General features: G+C 40.4%; 1 protein-coding gene across 1 annotated transcript in view; it reads left to right on the forward strand.

The window, feature by feature from the left end:
* Positions 1–20,170, forward strand: part of LOC144200542 (ras-associated and pleckstrin homology domains-containing protein 1-like) — a 29,040-nt gene extending 8,870 nt beyond the window's left edge. The window contains exons 4-19 of the mRNA XM_077722768.1: positions 96–201; positions 268–447; positions 1,329–1,729; positions 3,664–3,741; positions 4,521–4,595; positions 7,516–7,593; positions 8,723–8,882; positions 9,634–9,755; positions 10,913–10,978; positions 11,074–11,217; positions 11,395–11,505; positions 12,420–12,518; positions 12,600–12,720; positions 13,781–13,914; positions 13,983–14,473; positions 14,519–20,170. Coding sequence (XP_077578894.1) covers positions 96–201; positions 268–447; positions 1,329–1,729; positions 3,664–3,741; positions 4,521–4,595; positions 7,516–7,593; positions 8,723–8,882; positions 9,634–9,755; positions 10,913–10,978; positions 11,074–11,217; positions 11,395–11,505; positions 12,420–12,518; positions 12,600–12,720; positions 13,781–13,914; positions 13,983–14,473; positions 14,519–16,415 — 4,263 coding nt within the window. The 3' untranslated portion in view covers positions 16,416–20,170. The remainder of the gene's footprint in view (positions 1–95; positions 202–267; positions 448–1,328; positions 1,730–3,663; positions 3,742–4,520; positions 4,596–7,515; positions 7,594–8,722; positions 8,883–9,633; positions 9,756–10,912; positions 10,979–11,073; positions 11,218–11,394; positions 11,506–12,419; positions 12,519–12,599; positions 12,721–13,780; positions 13,915–13,982; positions 14,474–14,518) is intronic.
* Positions 20,171–20,190: the final 20 nt, after the last annotated feature.

Genomic DNA, 20,190 nt, shown 5'->3' on the forward strand with positions numbered 1-20,190 from the left:
CGGAGCCCAGTCCCGAACGCACTAATAGCAGCACCGTGTCACTGTGACTTATTATTAATAATCATATTTTTTTTAATTTTTGTGTGTGTGTCCAGAGTATGGACGAAGACCGTCCTCAGAAGAGCCTCCGCAAGCCCCCCCTCAGACAGGAAACCAACATTGCCAACTTTTCCTACCGCTTCTCCATGTACAACCTCAATGGTAAGCCCCGCCCAATCCTGACGCGTGACTCCGCCTCACGGTGACGTGCGTCCCGCCCCCCGACAGAGGCCCTGAATCAAGGAGACGCCGTGGACTTGGACGCCCTGATGGCCGACCTGTGTACCATCGAACAGGAATTGAGTACCATTTCCAAGCCCAATTCTCGCGCTTCCGGCAAACGCGCCACCGGGGGGCGTAGTGGAGGCGCCAAGCACCCGGGCGCCGGGGGAGGCGGCAGTAGTGGAGGTAAAATATTATGTTATTATAAATATGTTATAAATATTATGAAATACCCTGCAAAAGTCAATGCATTTCCTTATCTGTCATTTTATTTTGAAAATATTAAATTAAAAAAATATTTTTCAAAATAAAATAACGAATAAGGAAATGCATTTACTTTTGGGGGGATTTCGAAAAAGATCCAAGTTACAAAATCACCGAAAAAATCTTTTATTTTGAATTTTTGTATTTATTAAATATTTTCAAAATAAAATAAGAGATAAGCAAATGCATTTACTTTTGGGAGAGTTTTGTAACTTGGATCTCAACCCTGCACCAAAGTAAAGCATTGCCTTCTCTGATATTTTATTTTGAAAAAATAGTTTCTTTATTTAATATTTTCAAAATAAAACAATGGATTAGAAAATACATTCACTTTTGGGAGGATTTTGTAACTTGGATCTCAACCCCGCCCCGAAGTAAAGCATTGCCTTCTCTGATATTTTATTTTGAAAAAATAGTTTTTTTAATTTAATATTTTCAAAATAAAATAATGGAATAGAAAATGCATTAACTTTTGGGGGGATTTCGTAACTTGGATCTCACCCCCCCCCCCCCAGAAGTAAAGCATAGCCTTCACTGCTATTTTATTTTGAAAAAATAGCTTTTTATTTAATATTTTCAAAATAAAACAATGGATTAGAAAATGCATTAACTTTTGGAGGGATTTCAAAAAGAAACAAATGGCAAAATCCTCCCCCAAAAAAGTCAACGCATTTCCTTCTCTATTTTATTTTGAAAAAAAAAGTTTAATATTTTCAAAATAAAATAAATGAAAACAAAAATGTGATTATATGGTTACGCTTATGTAATATTCACCAAATGTACCAATTCTCCTCCTCCGACAGGAAGTGCCAACAGCAGCACCCGTGCGTCTCCGGCCAACACGGTCCGCGGGGGTGCCGGCGCCTCGGACCGGCGCCCCGCCAGATCCGACCTCTCCCTCGATGACATCACTTCCCAGCTGGAGAAGGCCTCCCTCAGCATGGACGAGGCGGCCCGGCAGACCTCCATGGGCGGCGCGGGCGACGCCCCACGCCGCCCGTCTTCCGCCTCGTCCGCGGACGGACGGCGCCACCGTCGGACGGCCTCCGGCGGCGAACGGGAAGCGCCGCCATCCCAGCGCTCCAGCGTCAACTCGGCCTCGGCGTCCAGCGTGGACTCGCTGGACATGGAGAAAGGGGCGGCGACAGACGGAGATGGGGGAGGCGGCCCCGGGCCTCAGAGGACCAATCAGACCAGCACTGAGGTACTGTTGTACTGCCCCGTTTTTTTTTTTTTACCTAGCAACAGGTGATGTGTGACGTCATTGCTCCCCAATTGAAATCGACTTTGAAAATACAGTAATCCCTTGATTATCATGGTTAATCGTTAGTTCATAATTTTCTGTGTTTTTAGTGTAAAAATCATTTTGTAAAATCTAAAAATATATTTAAAAAAAGATAAAATAAATATTGTTTTAGATTTATAAAAACGGAATATTCAGGGGTTTTAATGCTGTTATTTTAATCCATTATTGTCATTATTTAAATCATTTTTTCTGTGTTTTTAGTTCAAAAATTATTTTGTAAAATATAAAAATATATTTAAAAAAAGCTCAAATAAACATTGTTTTAGATCTATAAAAATGTAATATTCAGGGGTTTTTATGCTGTTATTTTAATCCATTATTGTCATTTTTTTATCATTTTTTCTGTGTTTTTAGTTAAAAATTATTTTGTAATACCTAAAAATATATTTAAAAAAAACTCAAATAAACATTGTTTTAGATCTATAAAAAACGGAATATTCAGGTATTTTAATCCATAATTGTTTTTTAATGCAATTTTTCTGTTTTTAGTTAAAAAAATCATTTTGTAAATTATAAAATTATATTTAAAAAAAGCTAAAATAAACATTGCTTTAGATCTGTAAAAAATCGAATATTCAGGGGTTTTAATACCGTTATTTTAATCCATAATTGTCATTTTTGAACAAATTTTCTTGTTTTTAGTTTCAAAATTATTTTGTAAAATCTAAAAATATATTTAAAAAAGATTAAAATAAACTTTGTTTAGGTATGACTGTATGTACATATATTTATTTTTATGTATTGTTTTGTCATTTAACTATTAGTTTTTATTTAAAAAAAAAAAAATTCAGTGCTGAGTCCTAGTAGCAATCAGACTAAAGGGGAGTGGCTTCTGCTTGCGAGTTTCAGCGTGGATTTTCACAATAAAAAAAAAATAATAATAATTACCCAGAAAAAAATCCACGCAATTTGAACCGTGAAATGACGAGGGATTACTGTATAATAGGAATGGCCCTAATTGGCGATTTTTCAATTATTGTTTGCTCTACATTAACCACAATATTTGAGGGATTACTGTATTTTTTTTTTTTTGCAATATATTGGTCAGCACTACTCGTGTGTGTGTGAAAACAAAATCCGACCAATCGGATTTGAAGTGATGGTGGGATTAATCCCCTCCTAATCAGTTGATTTATTTGACTCAATCCAGTTGTTGTTGTTGTTGTGCACGTTTTCACCGCCAAGCATGTGACACCAAAAACATTTGCAAGTTTGGCTTTTACGCGGGACAGGAAGTCCGTTTGGGCCACTAAAAAAAATGGCACATGACGTGAAAAGTCAGCTCTAAATAGTGTTTAAAATATATAAAAAAAGTCCTTATAAAAATCATAATTCTGTCAGTTTCGAAAATTTCTATTTTTTTACATCAAAATGCTAACTACTTTAAGCTCCGCCCCCAAAAAGTTGATTCAACTTTAAATTCAGCCCAAAAAAATATTTAATAAGTCATCTTAAAGTCCAAATGACTTTAAGCTCCACCCCCAAAACTTAAATTAGTTTTAAAAAAGTCATCATAACGTCATAATTGTGTTTAAAAAAAACAATTTTCTGCCAAAAAATGTCAATTTTTACATCAAAATGCTGACTTTAAAGTCATTTTCCATGAAAAATGTCCGATTTGAACAAAAAAGTGGCCCTCATCGTCTTCCGTCCTTTTTCCCAGCGAGCCCTCTTAGGCCGACGCCCCTTTTTGGCGGCGTCGCCTCGCCAAAAACGCTCGCCGACCTCGCATGTGTTTGCATTTTTATTTCTTTATTTCTTTTGCCTTTGATTTCCTGTCCACATAACCCACCCAAAACCCCACCCACACTCGCACACCCGCCCATTTTCAGCATGCCACGCCCACGCCACGACGGGCTCGCCGCCACCTCGACTTCGCCTCGCCGGAGGGCGAAGTGGATCGGGCCACCGTAAGTGCACGTCTCAGAATCTTTTCGTCGCCGTCATTTTTCATATTTTTGGCCAAAAAAATGAATTTCCTTTCAAATTTTAGGCCAAAATTTGGGTGGATTTTTTTCTCTCAACAAAATTCTGTCAGGAAGCCATTTTGGGCATTGACTAACACCCGGAAAATGTGCTGGATAACATTTTTCATATTTTTGTCCAAAAAAAATGGAATTTCCCTCCAAATTTTTGGTCAAAATTTGGGTGCGTTTTTCGTTCTCACCAAAATTGTGTCAGGAAGGCATTTTTGGCCTCAACTAACACCCCAAAAAATATGCCGTATTGAATTTTTCATATTTTTGGCAAAAAAAATGAATTTCCCTTCAAATTTTGGCCAAAATTTGGGTGCATTTTTTCTCTCGCCCGAATTCCGGCAGGAAGCCATTTTGGCCTCGACTAACACCCGGAAAATGTGCTGGATATCATTTTTCAAATGCACCCAAATTTTGGCCAAAAAAATTTGAAGGGAGACTCCATTTTTTTCGCCAAAATTTGGGTGCATTTTACTCTCTCGCCCGAATTCCGCCAAGACACAATTTTTGGCCTCGACTAACACCCGGAAAATATGCCGGATTTAATTTTTCATATTTTTGTCCAAAAAATGAATTTCTCTCCAAATATTTGGCCAAAATTTGGGTGTTTTTTTTTGTTAATACCCGAATTCCGCCGTTTTTGTCCCTGACTAACACCCGCAAAATGTGCCGTATTTCAACTGCGCTTTGTTTTTTTTCTCCTCACCCTCAAGCACTCGTATCTGGACCAAGAAACTTCTCTTATTTTGAAAAGCATAGCAGGAAAGCCTTCTCACCTGCTGACCAAGGTGCGCTTCTTCTTCTTTTTTGTTGTTTTGTTTTGTTTTTTTTTCTTCTATTGCCACACCCACTTATCATCGCTCACCCTTTTTGCTGCCCTGCACGCTTCACAATCACATTGCACTTTTCTAGCGTAGCCTACGGTACTAATGGGGGCGCCACTGAGCAACTCAATTGTGGATGTGTGGTGTAAAAACTAAGGGAAATTTATAGGAAACCGGTTTATGAATGTATTGTATGTCACTTCCTGTTCCTGTAACCCAAATTCAACAAGATGTCAATTTTTAAATGCCCTAAAATTAACAGTAAGTGACAAAAATCCGCAGGAAATTTCCGGAAATGATAAAAAATCAACAGGAAGTGCCCAATATCGGCAAGAAATGTCCGTAAATTATAAAAAATCAACAGCAATTGCCCAAAAATCAGCAGAAAATGTCAGTCAATGATAAAAAATCAACAGGAAGTGACCCAAAACAGCAGGAAATAACCTGAATGTCCCAAAAGCAACAGGAAGTGCCCGAAAATCCCTAGCAAATGTCTGGAAATGCCAAAAGCCAACAGGAAATGACCAAAAATCAGTAGGAAATGCCCCAATATTAACAGGAAGTGCCCAAAATCTTCAGGAAGTACAGGAAGTGTTCTGAAATGTCCCCTAATCAACAGGAATTGACCCAAACATAGCAGGAAATGACCTGAAATGCCCCTAACTCATCAGAAAGTGCCCAAAACAGCAGTAAATACCCCCAAATCAACAGAAATTACTCAAAAATCCACAGGAAATGTCTTCAAATGCCCAAAAGTCACCAAAATGTGACACAAATTCAGCTGGAAATGTCCCGGAATGCCAAAATCCACAGGAAATGTCGTGAAATGCCCCACAATCAACAGGAAATGACTAAAAAAATAGCAAAAATGTCCCCAAATGCTCAAAATTAACAGGAAGTGCCCAAAAATTTGCATTAAAATGCCCCAAATAACAGGAAATGTCCCAAAATCAACAGGAAGTCACTAAAAAATAGCAAAAATGTCTTCAAATGTTCAAATTAACAGGAAGTGCACATACATTTGCATTAAAATGCCCCAAAATAACAGGAAGTGTCCCAAAAACAGCAGGAATTTACCCGAAATGCCCCCAAAATCCACAGGAAGTGACCAAAAAGAGCAGGAAATTACCCAAAATGCCCCCCAAATCAATAGGAAGTGCCCAAAAATTCATAGATGACCTGAAATGCCCCAAAATCAACAGGAAGTGACCAAAAACAAACAAGAAATGTCCTAAAATGCCAAAAGCTAACAGCAAGTGAACAAAATCAACAGGAAATGCACCAAAATCAACATGAAGTACCCAAAAATACAACAGGAAATGTCCTGAAATACTCCCAAATGAACAGGAAGTGACCAAAAAACTAAAGTAAATATCCTAAAATGCCAAAAGGCTTTCGAAGGGGAGCTTTTTAGGCTGAGCCGCCCGTGCACACCCTCGAAATACGCCACCCTTTCCCCCAATTCTCCATCCTTGTCGTGACGGGTTAGCGCCGAGGGCTATCCCACCCGGTCACGCTTCCCCCGCCCCCCTCGCCCCATTGGTCGAATAAAAACGAGACCGCGAAAGGAAGAGGAAAAAAGTAGCCGCTATTCTGCGGGTGTCCCTCAGTCGCCGGGGAGTGAGAGAGCGCCTTTGAAGGCTGCCGGGGGAAGGGGGAGGGGCTTAACGCCATTCACGCGCCGTCTTAGCGTTGATTTTACACGCCGCTTCCTTTAGGATTTGACGATTGATGCTATTTTTTTGCGATTATTCGGGTGGATTTTCGACAATTTGGAGGGTTTTTGGAAGGTTTTGTTGGGGGGGGTGCCGGCGCTTTGTTTGGATTGTCGTCGAGGGGGGTTTGGGAGGGGGGGGGGGGGCGGAGATTCCATGGCGGGGATTTTTTATCGATAATTTGACGTTTCGGCCGAACGGGGGTGATGGCGTCGTGTTGGAAAGGGCGGGTGAGTAGATGTCGGTTTTTATTCTTGATTAAAAAATGAGACGTTTTGGGTTTTGTGGGGGTTGGCTAAAAATGGGGGTGAAGGGTATCGTGTTTCCCGGATTAATGTTGACCATAAATAGTCAAAAATTAGCCCAGATTTTTAATATAAAAAATTTATTCTGTAATATTTTTGGAAGGATTGAAAATTTGGGTGTTTGGTTGTGTGGGTTTTTTTTGGGTGGAATTAAATTTTGGTGTTTAAAAATTTATTTATCTATTTTCTTGCATATAAGCCGCATTTGTCAGAAAAGTTGTATTAAATATTAGTTGGTTATTTTCAGTTTTGCAGTAAGAAAACAACCATTACTGAATTAATTAATTTCTTATGTTATTGACTCTAATAATGCCCTCTTGATTGATACAATGTCTTTAAAAATATATGTAAATATATTTAATAGATTAAAAAAGTAATGAAAAAAAGTATTTTTTATTATTATAGGGTTGGCTCGTTGGTTGAGTGGATATTGCAGCGGCTTGACGGTTTTAAGGTTGTGGGTTCGATCCCTGGTGGGTTTTCACTGTGTAGATTGCATGTTCTCCTGTGTGGGTTTGCTCCAGGTACCCCTGTTTCCCAAAAATTGAATGCTAGGCTAATTATTTTTGCTAAATTAGCCTTAGATTTTAGTGGAATTGTTTTTTTGTGTCATTGTGCCTTGTGATTGGCTGGTAGGCAATTTTAAGGGTGGGGCTTATATGTGAGAAATTGTCGAATTCGACCATTAACCATGCAGGTTAAGGGTTATAAATAATATCTTACTGCGCTTCCACTCCCGTCCACTAGTTGGCAGCACCCAGATATATGTTATAGGGTGCTTTTTTTAATACACAAAAAGGGCCATCATATCGTTTGATGAAAGAGAATTGAGCGTCTCTTTTATTTCTTTTTTTTTACCCGCAGGAGGAACACGCCGCCAAGCTAAAGGCGGAAAAAATTCGGGTTGCACTGGAGAAAATCAAGGAGGCGCAGGTGAAGAAGGTAAGGCGCTCAAACGTCTCTTCCCGCGGCTAGATTCGTTCGGGTGGGGGAAAAGTAGGTCATTGCGACGTGCCGTGGGATTGGTGGGAGTGGAGGGGGAGGGGCTTCACGTCGAGGGGCTTTGATTGGGCGCCGTGGATTGAGAATTCGGTCTCTTTTCTTATCAAAGAATTAGATTACAAGACAAAATAATGAATCATTTATAACAATAACTAATGAATAAATAAGTGTTCAACGACATAATAATTAAGGAAGTGCACAAATAAGAACATAAAACAAAAAAAGCGGATTTATTATAATCAATAATCAAATTAAAAGGCTTTATTGTCATCATACACAGAAGTATAATGAAACTAGTGGACAGTGGCGACCCAAAATGGCGGCGCGCGTGGTGTGCAGTGGCTCTTTGCTCTCCAATAGATAAAGTAGTTAATAGCAGGCAATAGGAAGATGTGGCTCGCCAAAGTAAATCACAAGTGTCCGCTTTTTTGGGGGTGGAGAGAAAATTTTTAATATGGTTAAGTAATTAGAAGTTGTTTTTTTATTATTAATTAGAGGGGATGCTTTTGGAAATAAAATTATTTTTTCAAACTTGTAAAAAAACGTTTTATTTACTCTTATTTTTGTCACTTCCTGTTAATTGTGAGGTGTTTATGAATTGCGTTTGTTTGACTTTTATTTGTTGGTTAAATAGAATATGGGTTAAATAATGACACTTTTTCAGGTCATTTTAGCCTTAAAAAAAGTTACGTTTTGATAAAAAACATAAAATTTTATGTTTTAAGTATTAGTAGATGGTTAGGTAATTTTTTATATTCAAAAAGGTGACTTTTATTCCAGAAAATACAGTATTACTTCACTCAAATGGGTCAAATTCCGCACTTTTATGCAAGTTTGTGGCAAAGCCACACTGATTGGAACACCAGATTGAAGCCGAAAGGTCAAGGCAATCAGTTTGTCCCGGCGACCGATCGGCCTGCCACGGAAATCCGCTTTGGCCAGGTTTAATCTTCTTTAGATGGCGAGCGGGATTACGCGGGTTGCTCTTTAAATGCTCAGACGGCGGTGACCAATAATCAGGTCAACTTCCAAGAATGAGCGGTCGCCATTTTGTCTTTTTTTTTAACAGCTGGTGATCCGAGTCCACATGTCGGACGAGAGTTCCAAAACCATGATGGTGGACGAGAGACAGACGGTCAGGCAGGTGCTGGACAGCCTCCTGGACAAGTCGCATTGTGGTTACAGCCCCGATTGGTCGCTGGTTGAAACCATTACCGAGCTGCAGATGGGTAAGTCCTTGCCGTTTTTCAATTTGGGAAAATGATACGACCGTTCCTATTCAATTGACACTCGAAAAATTGATTTTTTTGCACAGAGGATCCTAAAAAAGGGTCGCCGGGGTGCCGGAGCAACACGTAAAACACCCTAAATGGGTGGCAATCAAATCGCAGGGATTAATGAGACAACCGATCACAATTATCTTCGCAATTTAGCATATAGTTAGCCTAGCATGTATGTTTTTGGCTTGGAGTACCCGGAGAAAACCCACGCAAGCCCAGCCACTTTTTTTTAATTCCCTTGTTTTAATCTTCTCATTTTTTTTAAATTTAAATACATTTACGCTAAGAAAAATAATAGTAAAAAAGTGTTTTGTTTGATTTATTTTTTGATTTTAAGTGGGCGGAGTATTTTTTTCATAAAAAGAAGTGTACTTTATTTTTATAGAAGAAAAACTAAAAATGTTCCCCATATATTTCTAGTTTTCATTAGATAAATCGATAAGAATAATTATGAAAACGTAAAAACGATAAAATGCAAAAACTAAACTGCACTTACACAAGTTGGCCACCATGGAGAATGGGGGCGCTGTTTCGAACTAAACGCCAGTTCCATACTAACGCTCAGGAGAAGACGAGGATCATATGGGGAAAACATTTTTAGCATGTTAGCAATAGAAGCTAACAAGGAGCGTGTTAACAAATGACTGAACAGTTGTTATTAATAAAACCCCGCCCCTTTCTTTCTCCTGTCTTTTTTCAGAACGCATTTTCGAGGACCACGAGAACCTGGTGGAGAACCTCCTCAACTGGACGCGGGACAGCCACAACAAACTCATGTTCATCGAGCGTATTGAGAAATACGCTCTCTTCAAAAATCCTCAGGTGCGGCAAATTATGAAAATTACTTTTCATATCGACGCTAGGGTGAATTTTTGAATGCTAAATTAGCCTAGCATGTTTTTGCAATGTGGGAGGAAAACGGAGTACTCGGAGAAAACCCACTCGGAACATGCAAACTCCATAAAAATGGACCGACCTGGACTTGAACCCAAGACTCCAGAGTTGCGAGGCAAACATGCTAACCACTTGCTCCACCGTGCCGCCAAAAAAAGTGAAATTTTTAAAATATGATAAATATCTCATCTCATTTCCTGAACCGCTTTTTCCTAAATAAACTCGCGCGGGGGTGCTGGAGCCAATCTCAGTTCTCTCATTTGGCCGCGAAAAAAGTAGCAACAAATTATGAAAATATGAAAAATAATAATCTCTCATCTCATTTTCTGGACCGCTTTTTCCTACCAAAGCTCGCACGGGGGTGCTGGAGCCAAACCCAGTTCTCTCACCGGGCCGCCAAAAATAAAAAGTGGCAACAAATTATGAAAAATGAAAATGAATAATCTGTCATCTCATTTTCTGAACCGATTTTTTTTCACTAAGATCGCGGGGGTGCTGGAGCCAATCCCAGTTCTCTCACTAGGCCGGAAAAAAAGTGGCGACAAATTATGAAAATATGAAAAATAATAATCTGTCATCTTATTTTCTGGACCGCTTTTTCCTACAAAAGTTCGCGCGGGGGTGCTGGAGCCAAACCCAGTTCTCTCACCGGGCCGCCAAAAAAAAGTCGCATCAAATTATGAAAATATGAAAATTAATAATCTGTCATCTCATTTTCTGGTCCGATTTTTCCTCATTAAGCTTTCACGGGGGTGCTGGAGCAAATCCCAGTTCTCTCACCGGCACAAAAAAGTGGCAACAAATTATGAAAATATGTTTTTTAAATTATTATTATTAATTATTATCGTTTATTATTATTTATTATTATTTAATATTATTTATTATTTTTATATAATTATTATTATTTATTATAAATATTAGCATGTCTGGTCTAAATTACCCACATTATTCGAGGGATCACTGTAGTTGCTATTAGCCATTAGCTCATAGCTGGTATCAAATGGCCAAGCCCCCTCTGCCCCCCACATCCAATCTAATTTGACATTTTAGCGAAGCGCTAACACGTCTCCCCTCTTTCCTTGCAGAACTATTTGTTGGGGCGCAAGGAGACTTCGGAAATGGCCGACAGGAACAAGGAAGCATTACTAGAGGTAAAACGACCAATCACGATGTTGTTGCCGGGCGGAAAATGATCTTGAAATTTAATTTTTTTAATTAAATTATTTTTTTTTCTACCTTTTTTCAGGAGTGCTTCTGCGGGGGCTCCGTCTCCGTCCCCGAGATCGAGGGGGTGCTGTGGCTCAAAGACGACGGCAAAAAGTCATGGAAAAAGCGCTACTTCCTGCTCAGGGCTTCTGGAATTTACTACGTCCCGAAAGGCAAAGCTAAGGTGGGCGGAGTCAAATAAGGGGGCGTTAACGTGTTGACGGGAAAAGGACAAAAATGTGACGAGCTGAAAATGTAAAAAAAAATTGAAAAATTTGACCAAAAAAAAAGTGTCTGGCCTCCCAACCAGTAGGTGGCGATAATGCTATAATATATTGTATTTTCTCCTTTCCTGTGGCAGGCATCCCGAGACCTTGTGTGTTTCCTCCAACTGGACCACGTCAACGTTTACTACGGTCAAGATTATCGCAGCAAATACAAAGCGCCCACCGATTACTGCCTGGCTTTGAAGGTAAGTCAAGCACCCCCGTCCGTCTACGTCCCCTTATTAAGACATTAAAAAAAATGTACAAATACAACGTGTCACATTTTCACACACACACACACACACACACATGTGTGTCAAAGTGTTGTGTGACCTGAAAATTTTGTATATAGAGGCATTTTTAAATAGATGTTTTTGAAAGTAGAGGTATTTGGAAGTAGATTATTTGTAAGTAGAGGTATTTTTTCACGTAATTTGGAAGTAGACGTATTTGTAAGTAGAAGTATTTGTAAGGAGACGTATTTGTAAGTCGAAGTAATCGTAAGTAGAAGTGTTTGTAAGTAGAAGTATTTGTTTGTAGAAGTATTTGTAAGTAGAAGTATTTGTAAGTAGAAGTAAATGTAAGTAGAAGTATTTGTAAGTAGAAGTATTTGTGAGTGGAAGTATTTGTGAGTAGAAGTATTTGTGAGTAGAAGTATTTGTAAGTAGAAGTATTTGTAAGTAGAAGTATTTGTAAGTAGAAGTATTTGTGAGTAGAAGTATTTGTCAGTAGAAGTATTTGTAAGTAGAAGTATTTGTAAGTGAAAGTATTTGTAAGTATAGGTATTTGTAAGTAATTTGGAAGTAGAGGTATTTGTAAGTAGAGGTTTTTGTAAGTAGAGTTTTTTTAAGTAAAAGTATTTGTATATAAAATTATTTGTATATACAAGTATTTGTAAGTAGAGGTATTTGTAAGTTGTTATTTGTAAGTAGAGGTATTTGTGTATCAAAGTATTTTTAAGTTATTTGGATATAGTAATTTGTAAGTAGTGGTATTTGTAAGTACAGGTATTGTCAAGTAGAGGTATTTTGAACTAGTGTATTTGTAAGTAGAGTATTTGGATGTAGGTATTTGTAAGTTGAATTACTGGAGCTAACATGTCCGCTAACGTGGATTGTAGCATCCTCAGATTCAGAAGAAGTCGCAGTACATCAAGTATTTGTGCTGTGACGACGTGCGTACTTTGCACCAGTGGGTCAACGGAATCCGGATCGCCAAGGTCAGACCGAGTCCGAGTCCCCGACATCCTGTATTGTCCTTTCAAAATGGCCGCTGAAAAAGATCTATTGTGTGTGTGTAGTATGGGAAACAACTGTACGGGAACTACCAGGAGGCCATGAAGAGAACGGAGGCGGCCTACGATTGGTCCTCGCTGTCCACCGCCAGTATTCGCTCCGGCTCCAGTTCGGCCAGCATCCACGGTATTTGACACCGCCTATAAGAGGAAGTAACAAAATAAAAGTCATTTATTAGATCGGAGAAGCTCCAAATTTGAGTTTCTGAAGGCTTTTATTTTGTTATTTCGGGTCGTTTGAATTTGCATGTTGGCTAAATATTTAAGATTAAGATTTAGGTTAGGGGATTATATTTAATATTTAGGGTTCATGTTTTAGTTTGAAATTTATCATTTAAAATTAACATTTGGACTTAATGTTCATATTTTACTTTGGAATTTATCATTTATATTTACCATTTAGGTTTAAGAATTATATTTTAGGTTGAAATGATCATTTAAATTTCACATTTAAATTCAATATTCATATTTTATTTTGAAATTTATCTTTAAAATGTAACATTTAGATTATAGATTCATATTTTTGGTTGAATTTTATCATTTTTATTTGCCATTTGGTTTTAAGATTCATGTTTTAGTTTGAAATGTATTATTCATATTTACTTTTTAGATTTAAAATTAATATTTTAGTTTGAAATGTATAATTTAGATTTAATATTCATATTTTAGGTTGAAATTCATGATTTAAATTCTCCATTCAGATTTATGATTCATATTTTAGTTTGAAACCGATCATTAAAATTTTCCTTTTCGATTTGATTATCAAATTTTATTTTGAAATTTATCATTTAAATTTACCATTTGGATTTGTTTTATATTTTATTTATACATTAACCATTTATATTTTCATTTTAATTGGATTTAAGATTAATATATTGTTTTAAATTCATTATTTAGATTAAATATTAATATTTTAATTTGAAATGCATCTTTTAAATTTACTATTTGGATTTAAGAATCATATTTTAGTTTGAAATCTAAAATTTAAATTACAATTTAGATTTCAGATACATATTTTAGTTTGAAATGTATAATTTTGATTTACCATTTGGATTTAATCATCAAATTTTATTTTGGAATTTATCATTGATATTCTCTATCGAAGTCACCACTGAGCATTACTCCCAATCTCCTCTGCCTCCTCCCTCCCCTCCTTCCCCCTCCCCCTCCCCCTCCCCCCCTTCTAGAATCCCAATCCAACCACTCTGGCCACTCGGACAGCGGCGTGGACACGGCCTCCCACGGCCGCTCCCAGAGCGTGGTCAGCTCCATTTTCTCCGAAGCCTGGAAGAGGGGAACCCAACTGGAAGAAAACACCAAGGTACCCAACTGACCTACTACCTTACCTTATAGCTAACGCTAACACCCGAAATTCCCTCTCTCAAACAGATACGAACCGAGACCACCAGGGGGGGCACTTTACCACATGCTACCCACGCTAGCCGCCATCACAGTCAACATTCCATGGACCAGGTGGACCACCAGCTGGTCCCCAAACCACAGTCTCCTCAACCCCAGCCTGGTTTTCATTCACCCCAGCCTGGTTTCCAGTCCCCCCAACTGGTCTCCCAGCCCCCCCAACCTGGTTTTCATTCCCCCCAGCCTGGTTTTCAGCCCCCCCAACTGGTCTCCCAGCCCCCCCAACCCCCCCAACAATTCCCCCCACCCCCTCAACCTTCCCCCCACTCCCCCCAACGTTCCCAATACCCCCTCAAAGCCACCCCCCAAAATCCTCATTTTCCCACGCCCACTTACGGTCACCTACCGACCCAGGCCCCGCCCCCACGCCCCCCATACACCGGCGACCCTCCCCCTCAACCGCAGCAACCAACCCAGCCCGACGCCGACCGACCACTCCTTCCTACCTACGACCACGTGGCGTCCCCTCTGCAAACCTTGGCCCCGCCCCCACCGCCTCCCCCTCCCCCACCCCCTCCCCCTCCCCCACCGATCCAAAGCACCTCCCACTACTCCCCGGCTCTCAACATGTACAAGTTCAGCACCATCACCCGCCTCCAAAACCAGAACGCGGCCCATCACAAGCCGCAGCCCCAAGCCCCGCCCCCGACTCAGCCGCCCCCGCCCTCCAAGACTCCAATCAGACCCAACGTCAATCACATCGCGTCCAGGACTAACGTTCCTCCCCCGCCTCCGCCACCCCCTCCGCCGTCAGTCCCCACGCCCGGTTCGGCCATGGCGGCGTTAAAGTTCGGCCCCCCCAGTCCCAACGCCCCCACGGGTTACTCCCAAGCCCCGCCTTTGAGTTGTCATAGCAACGGCTTCTTCTTCCCGCCCCCTCCCCCTCCCATGGGCACCCCCAAGGAACGTTTCCCCAGCCCCCCTCGAGATCTCCCGCCCGCCAACCTGGACGTGGAAGACTCGCCGCCCCCTCCCGCTCCGGCTCCGCCTCCTCCGCCCCCTCCTCCCCCACCTCCTCCTCCGGGCCTATTCCCGCCCCCTCCCCCGGCGGCTCCGCCCAAATCCTTCGGCCCGGGATTCGTCCCTCAGACGGCCCCCAAACCCGTATCCCCCATGGTCCCCTTTCCTCCTCAGGCCCCTCCCCCGGCCCCCCCTCCTCCCCCGCCCGCCCCCCTGAAGAAGCAATTCAGCCTCCAGATGTGCCCCCCCTCCAACCCTCCCCCGGCGACCCTCCCCAAGCAACACAGCCTCAGCAGAGCCCCCACGGGCCCCGCCTCCACCTCATTGGTCAAACAGCTGGCCAGTCAATTCCCCGGGGTCTCCTCCTCCCCGGCGACCAATCACAACGAGGGCTCCCGAGCCCCCCTCTCTCCCCCCGCGGTCAAGTCCAAACCCAAATGGCAACCGGTGGCCAGTCAGCCCCTCCCCCCGTCGGAGTTCCCGCCTCCCCCGGACGACGTTTCTTTTCCGGCTCCGCCCCCGGCCCCGGCCTCCTGCCCGGCTCCCCCTCCTCCCCCTCCCCTCCTCCCTTGCGGCAAAGCGTCTCCGCCCACGGGCGGTAAGAAACCTCCCCCGACCCCCCAGAGGAACTCCAGCGTCAAGTCGGACTCTTGCTCCTCCTACCAAGAATCCCGCAAAAACCTTTTGGGCAAATTCTCCCCCGCCGGCAACGGCCCGCCGTCCTCTTACTCCTCCCCCTCTTTAGTCTCCGCCCCCTCCCCCGCCAAGGACCCCTCGGGGGGACCCCGCGCCCCCCCTAAACCGGGTAAACTCAACCTGGCCAACCTCCCCTTAGCCCTTCAGGCCCAAGTGGGCCAATCCAAGCAAGCCGGCGTTGAATTCCCCTCCCCCCCGGCCGAGTGCGCCTACTTCCCGCCCCCTCCTCCGGCCTCGGAGCTGTTCCCGCCTCCTCCCCCTCCCGGAAATGACCTCCACGCCCCCGGCGGACCCCCGAGGGTGGCCGTGGTCAACCCCCAACCCCAGGCTCCGCCTCCTCCGCCGCCCGTCCCGACGAGTAACAACTCTTGGTCCAAGAGCTCCCTGAAAAAGACTCCTCCCCCCACGCTGGCACGGCGTAGTAACGCGGGAGCGGAAGCCCCGCCCCCGGCCACCTCCCCCAAGGGCAACTCGGGCCAACCCAACTTCCTGGCCGACCTGAACCGGACCCTCAAGCGCAAGTCCGTGGGTAAACAAGGCAAAACGGACTTTGGCGGGACCCCGGACGATATGGCCCTGCCCCCTCCTCCCCCCGAGCTCCTCCCTGACCGGGAGGGGCGGAGCAACGGGGGCGGGGACGACGGCTACGTGTCCGGGAACATCTCAGGCTATGCAACGCTACGACGGGGGCCCCCGCCGGCTCCCCCCAAACGGGGGGACGCCACCAAGCTTACGGGGGACTGTTGAAGAGGGGGCGTGGCCTGCTTTTTCTGGGGGAGGGACCACCGTTCCCCAAAAAAAATTGTAAATAGCAAACAAAAAGCTGGTTTGGAATTTGGTGAGTGAGGGTCCAAATGCTCAGGATTTTAGCGCTAAGCTACCAGTTAGCCACTTAGCATGTCCTTTTTCAACTGCTAGCAAAGTCAAATCTTGGATGGAAATGCTAAAATGGGGCGCTAAATGCTACAAGCTACCATTTTTTGGCCTCCCGATTCCCACACTGTGTTTCTTTTAATACAAAAATACTTTGTACTCGCTCGAATGTAAAGTAACGACGTACGTGCTATCGTTGTTGGTTAGCCGTCCAATCCGTGTCAAGTGGGCGGGGTCAAGTCGCTCGCTAACGGATTGGACGTCTAATCTAAGGGTCCATTTTGTTCAGAGTGGAGGAAGAACTCATTTTATTTTTCACTTGTCGGTCGCCAGTGGCGCGGTCCTTGATACCGTGCCTTTTTGGCGGCCATCTTGTGTGGGGCAAAGTACATTTGATATCAGTGCAACACAAATATGACCAGATTGGGGTTGTCCCCTAACCAAGTACAGTAGGTTCTGCTTAAGATGACCACGTTGGGACTAGAAAATATGGGTCATAAAATATGATTGGTCCTTAAATCTGATTGGTTAAAAAGCTCAATGGTCATAAAACAGATGGGCCAGAATATTGGAGGGGTCGTAAAATCGGAATGGTCATAAAATCAACGTATTGTGATGCCCAAAGGGTCATAAAACTGAATGAGCGTAAATCCAAATGTTAATTAAATTGGCGTCGTAATAATATGTAATAATTTGGAAGGTCCTAAAATGGGAGGAGCCATAAAACCAGACTATCATAATGTTCAAAGGGTCATTAAACAATGGATATACATTTGAGTGGTCATAAAATCGGAGTTTTTGGCAAATAAGAATGGTCATAATATCCAAAAGGTCATAAAACAATGGTTTAACAATATGATTGGTCATAAATTCTGAATTGTTGTCAAATTTGAATGGCCATAATATCCGAAATGTCTTAAAACTAAATGGTTTTAAATGTGACTGGTCATAAGTTCAGAATTTTTGTCAATTTTGAATGGTCATAATATCCAAAATGTCTCAAAACTGAATGGTTATAAACACGATTGGTCATAAATTCTGAATTGTTGTCAAATTTGAATGGTCATAATATCCAAAATGTCTCAAAACTGAATGGTTATAAACACGATTGGTCATAAATTCTGAATTGTTGTCAAATTTGAATGGTCATAATATCCAAAATGTCTCAAAACTGAATGGTTTAAAAATATGATTGGTCATAAATTCTGAATTTTTGTCAAATTTGAATGGTCATAATATCCGAAAGGTCATAAAACAATGGTTTAACAATATGATTGGTCATAAATTCTGAATTGTTGTCAAATCTGAATGGTCATAATATCCAAAATGTCTTAAAACTGAATGGTTATAAATTTGATTTGTCATAAAATGAGAACCGCTATTAAATCTGAATGGTCATAATATCCAAAAGGTCTTAAAACAATGGTTATAAATACGATTGGTCATAAAATCTGAACTGTTGTCAAATCCGAATGGTCATAAAATGGAAAACACAATAAAATCAAAATGGTCAAAATATCCAATTTTTCAAAATATTCCAATGGTCCTAAAGCCTCCAGAATAAAAGTACCTAAAAAAATAACATTTCAAAACAAATTCAAATTATTATGCACATACATTCATTTTTTTTAAGCAAAAAAGAAAACAGATCATCTAGAGCTGATTGGTCGCATTCCTTAAAAAATGGTCCTTTTATTCTGAAAATTAAATTTAAATTCGGAGCGTACCAAGTTGGTCCTCATAAGGGGGGAGGGGCTACTGTATCATCTTAATGGTGCTGTATATTGTCAAAAACAACTGGAAAAAGGTACCTTAGCATTAGCCACATTGCTAACGCCATTCCTGGGACTCAAAAAAAGGAGAAAAAAAACAATATTTGCCTTTTGTGTGACATTATTTAAACGATAAATTGACGTGTTATGAAGGAATGTACGTACTCGCTTTCAAATGAAGGAGGCCTTAGAAGTCTTGCACAGTTGGAAACGGTGTTTTTTGGGGGTGGATTCTTATATATATTCAAAAGAAAAAAAATTGCGGATTTTATTTTCCAATTTTTTATTTATTTTTTCCATTTTTTTCGAATTGTATTTTTTATTTTCCAATGTTTTAATTTCTTTTTTTCTTTTCTATTTTTTTAATTATGTTTTTTTATTTTCCAATTTTGTTAACGTTATTTTCCATTTTTTTAATTTAATTTTCCAATTTTTTTTATTATTTTTTAATTTTCCAATCATTAATTTTAATAATTCTATATTTTTCGAATTTTATTTTTTTTCCAATGTTTTAATTTCCTTTTTTTCTTCTCAAATTTTTTAATTATGTTTTTTATTTTCCAATTTTTTAACGTTATTTTCCATTTTTTATTTTATTTTCCATTTTTTATTTTATTTTCCATTTTTTAAAATTTTATTTTCCAATTTTTAGTTTTAATTTTTATTTTTCCATTGTTTTAATTCCCTTTTTTTCCTTATTAATTTTTAATTGTTTTTTAATTTCTATTTTTTTGTTATTTTCCAATTTTTTTAATTTTATTTTCCAATTTTTTAATTTCATTTTTTATTTTCATTTTTTCTTTCCGTTTTGTACAGTCGCCGTCCAAGTTGTCACGTCGCAGCCATCCGGGAATTTTTTATCCGTGCTAATGTTGCGCCGCGGGATGATGCTAAAACATATGGTACAGTTTTATCCAATGGTGTCGCCGTATGCTAAAATGGGGCGTTTTTATTGGATGAAATATATCATTGAATATGACGCTAAAATTCAATGATGGTATATTTCACGCTTAAACTATTATTTCTAATCAATTCAGTATTTTCATTCCTTTTCCAAACAGTTTATCCTCACGAGGTTTGCGGGGGTGCCGGAGCCAGAAGGTTGTAATTAAACCGGCTAGAAACGATGCCTTCACTTTTAATATTTTTATTTCCGGAAATGCTGTTTATTACGATGAAGTATTAATTCATAACAAATAAAATTGGACAACAAGAATTAAAGACGTATTACAGGATTAAAGTACAAAAAAACTTTCAAAATAAAATGTGTTGTGATATGATGACAAAAAATTACAATATTACGGGAAAGAAATGTTACCATTTTTTAATCTTGTTGTATTATTGTTTTCTTTACTTTAATCTCGTAATATTTGTGTATTTCTGCCAACTTTTATTCACAATATAGTTTTGCAAAATGCCTTTAATCTTGTAATATTAAGTTTTCATTCTTGTTGACCTATTTTATTTCTTTGTTTGTCCCATAATATTCCATATTTTCGGTCTATACTGAGTATTTACCGAAAAAAAATGAAACGATAAAACAGCACCCTCTGCTGGTTGTAATGTGCTATTGTCCGATCTTTGTTTTTTTAATAATGATAAACACCAATGGAAACTGTTACTAAATCCGGGCCAACCGAGACCCCCTCCCCCCAAAAAATGTTGCTATTTGGTCGACTCTGTACGATTATACATATTTTAAAATTATTATGGAAAAAAACTGTCCTTAATGGGACATTTGCTACAGTTTTGTGTGTAAGTTATTGATGTACTCAATGGCCTCAATGGTTGCAAATGGATTCAAATTGTTCTTGCATATAAAAACCAAGATTCACAATATAAATGTTGAAACCAAAATGTGTCCCGAGTCGTTATTT

This window comes from Stigmatopora nigra, chromosome 1 (assembly GCF_051989575.1).
Source record: "Stigmatopora nigra isolate UIUO_SnigA chromosome 1, RoL_Snig_1.1, whole genome shotgun sequence".
Taxonomy (NCBI): domain Eukaryota; kingdom Metazoa; phylum Chordata; class Actinopteri; order Syngnathiformes; family Syngnathidae; genus Stigmatopora; species Stigmatopora nigra.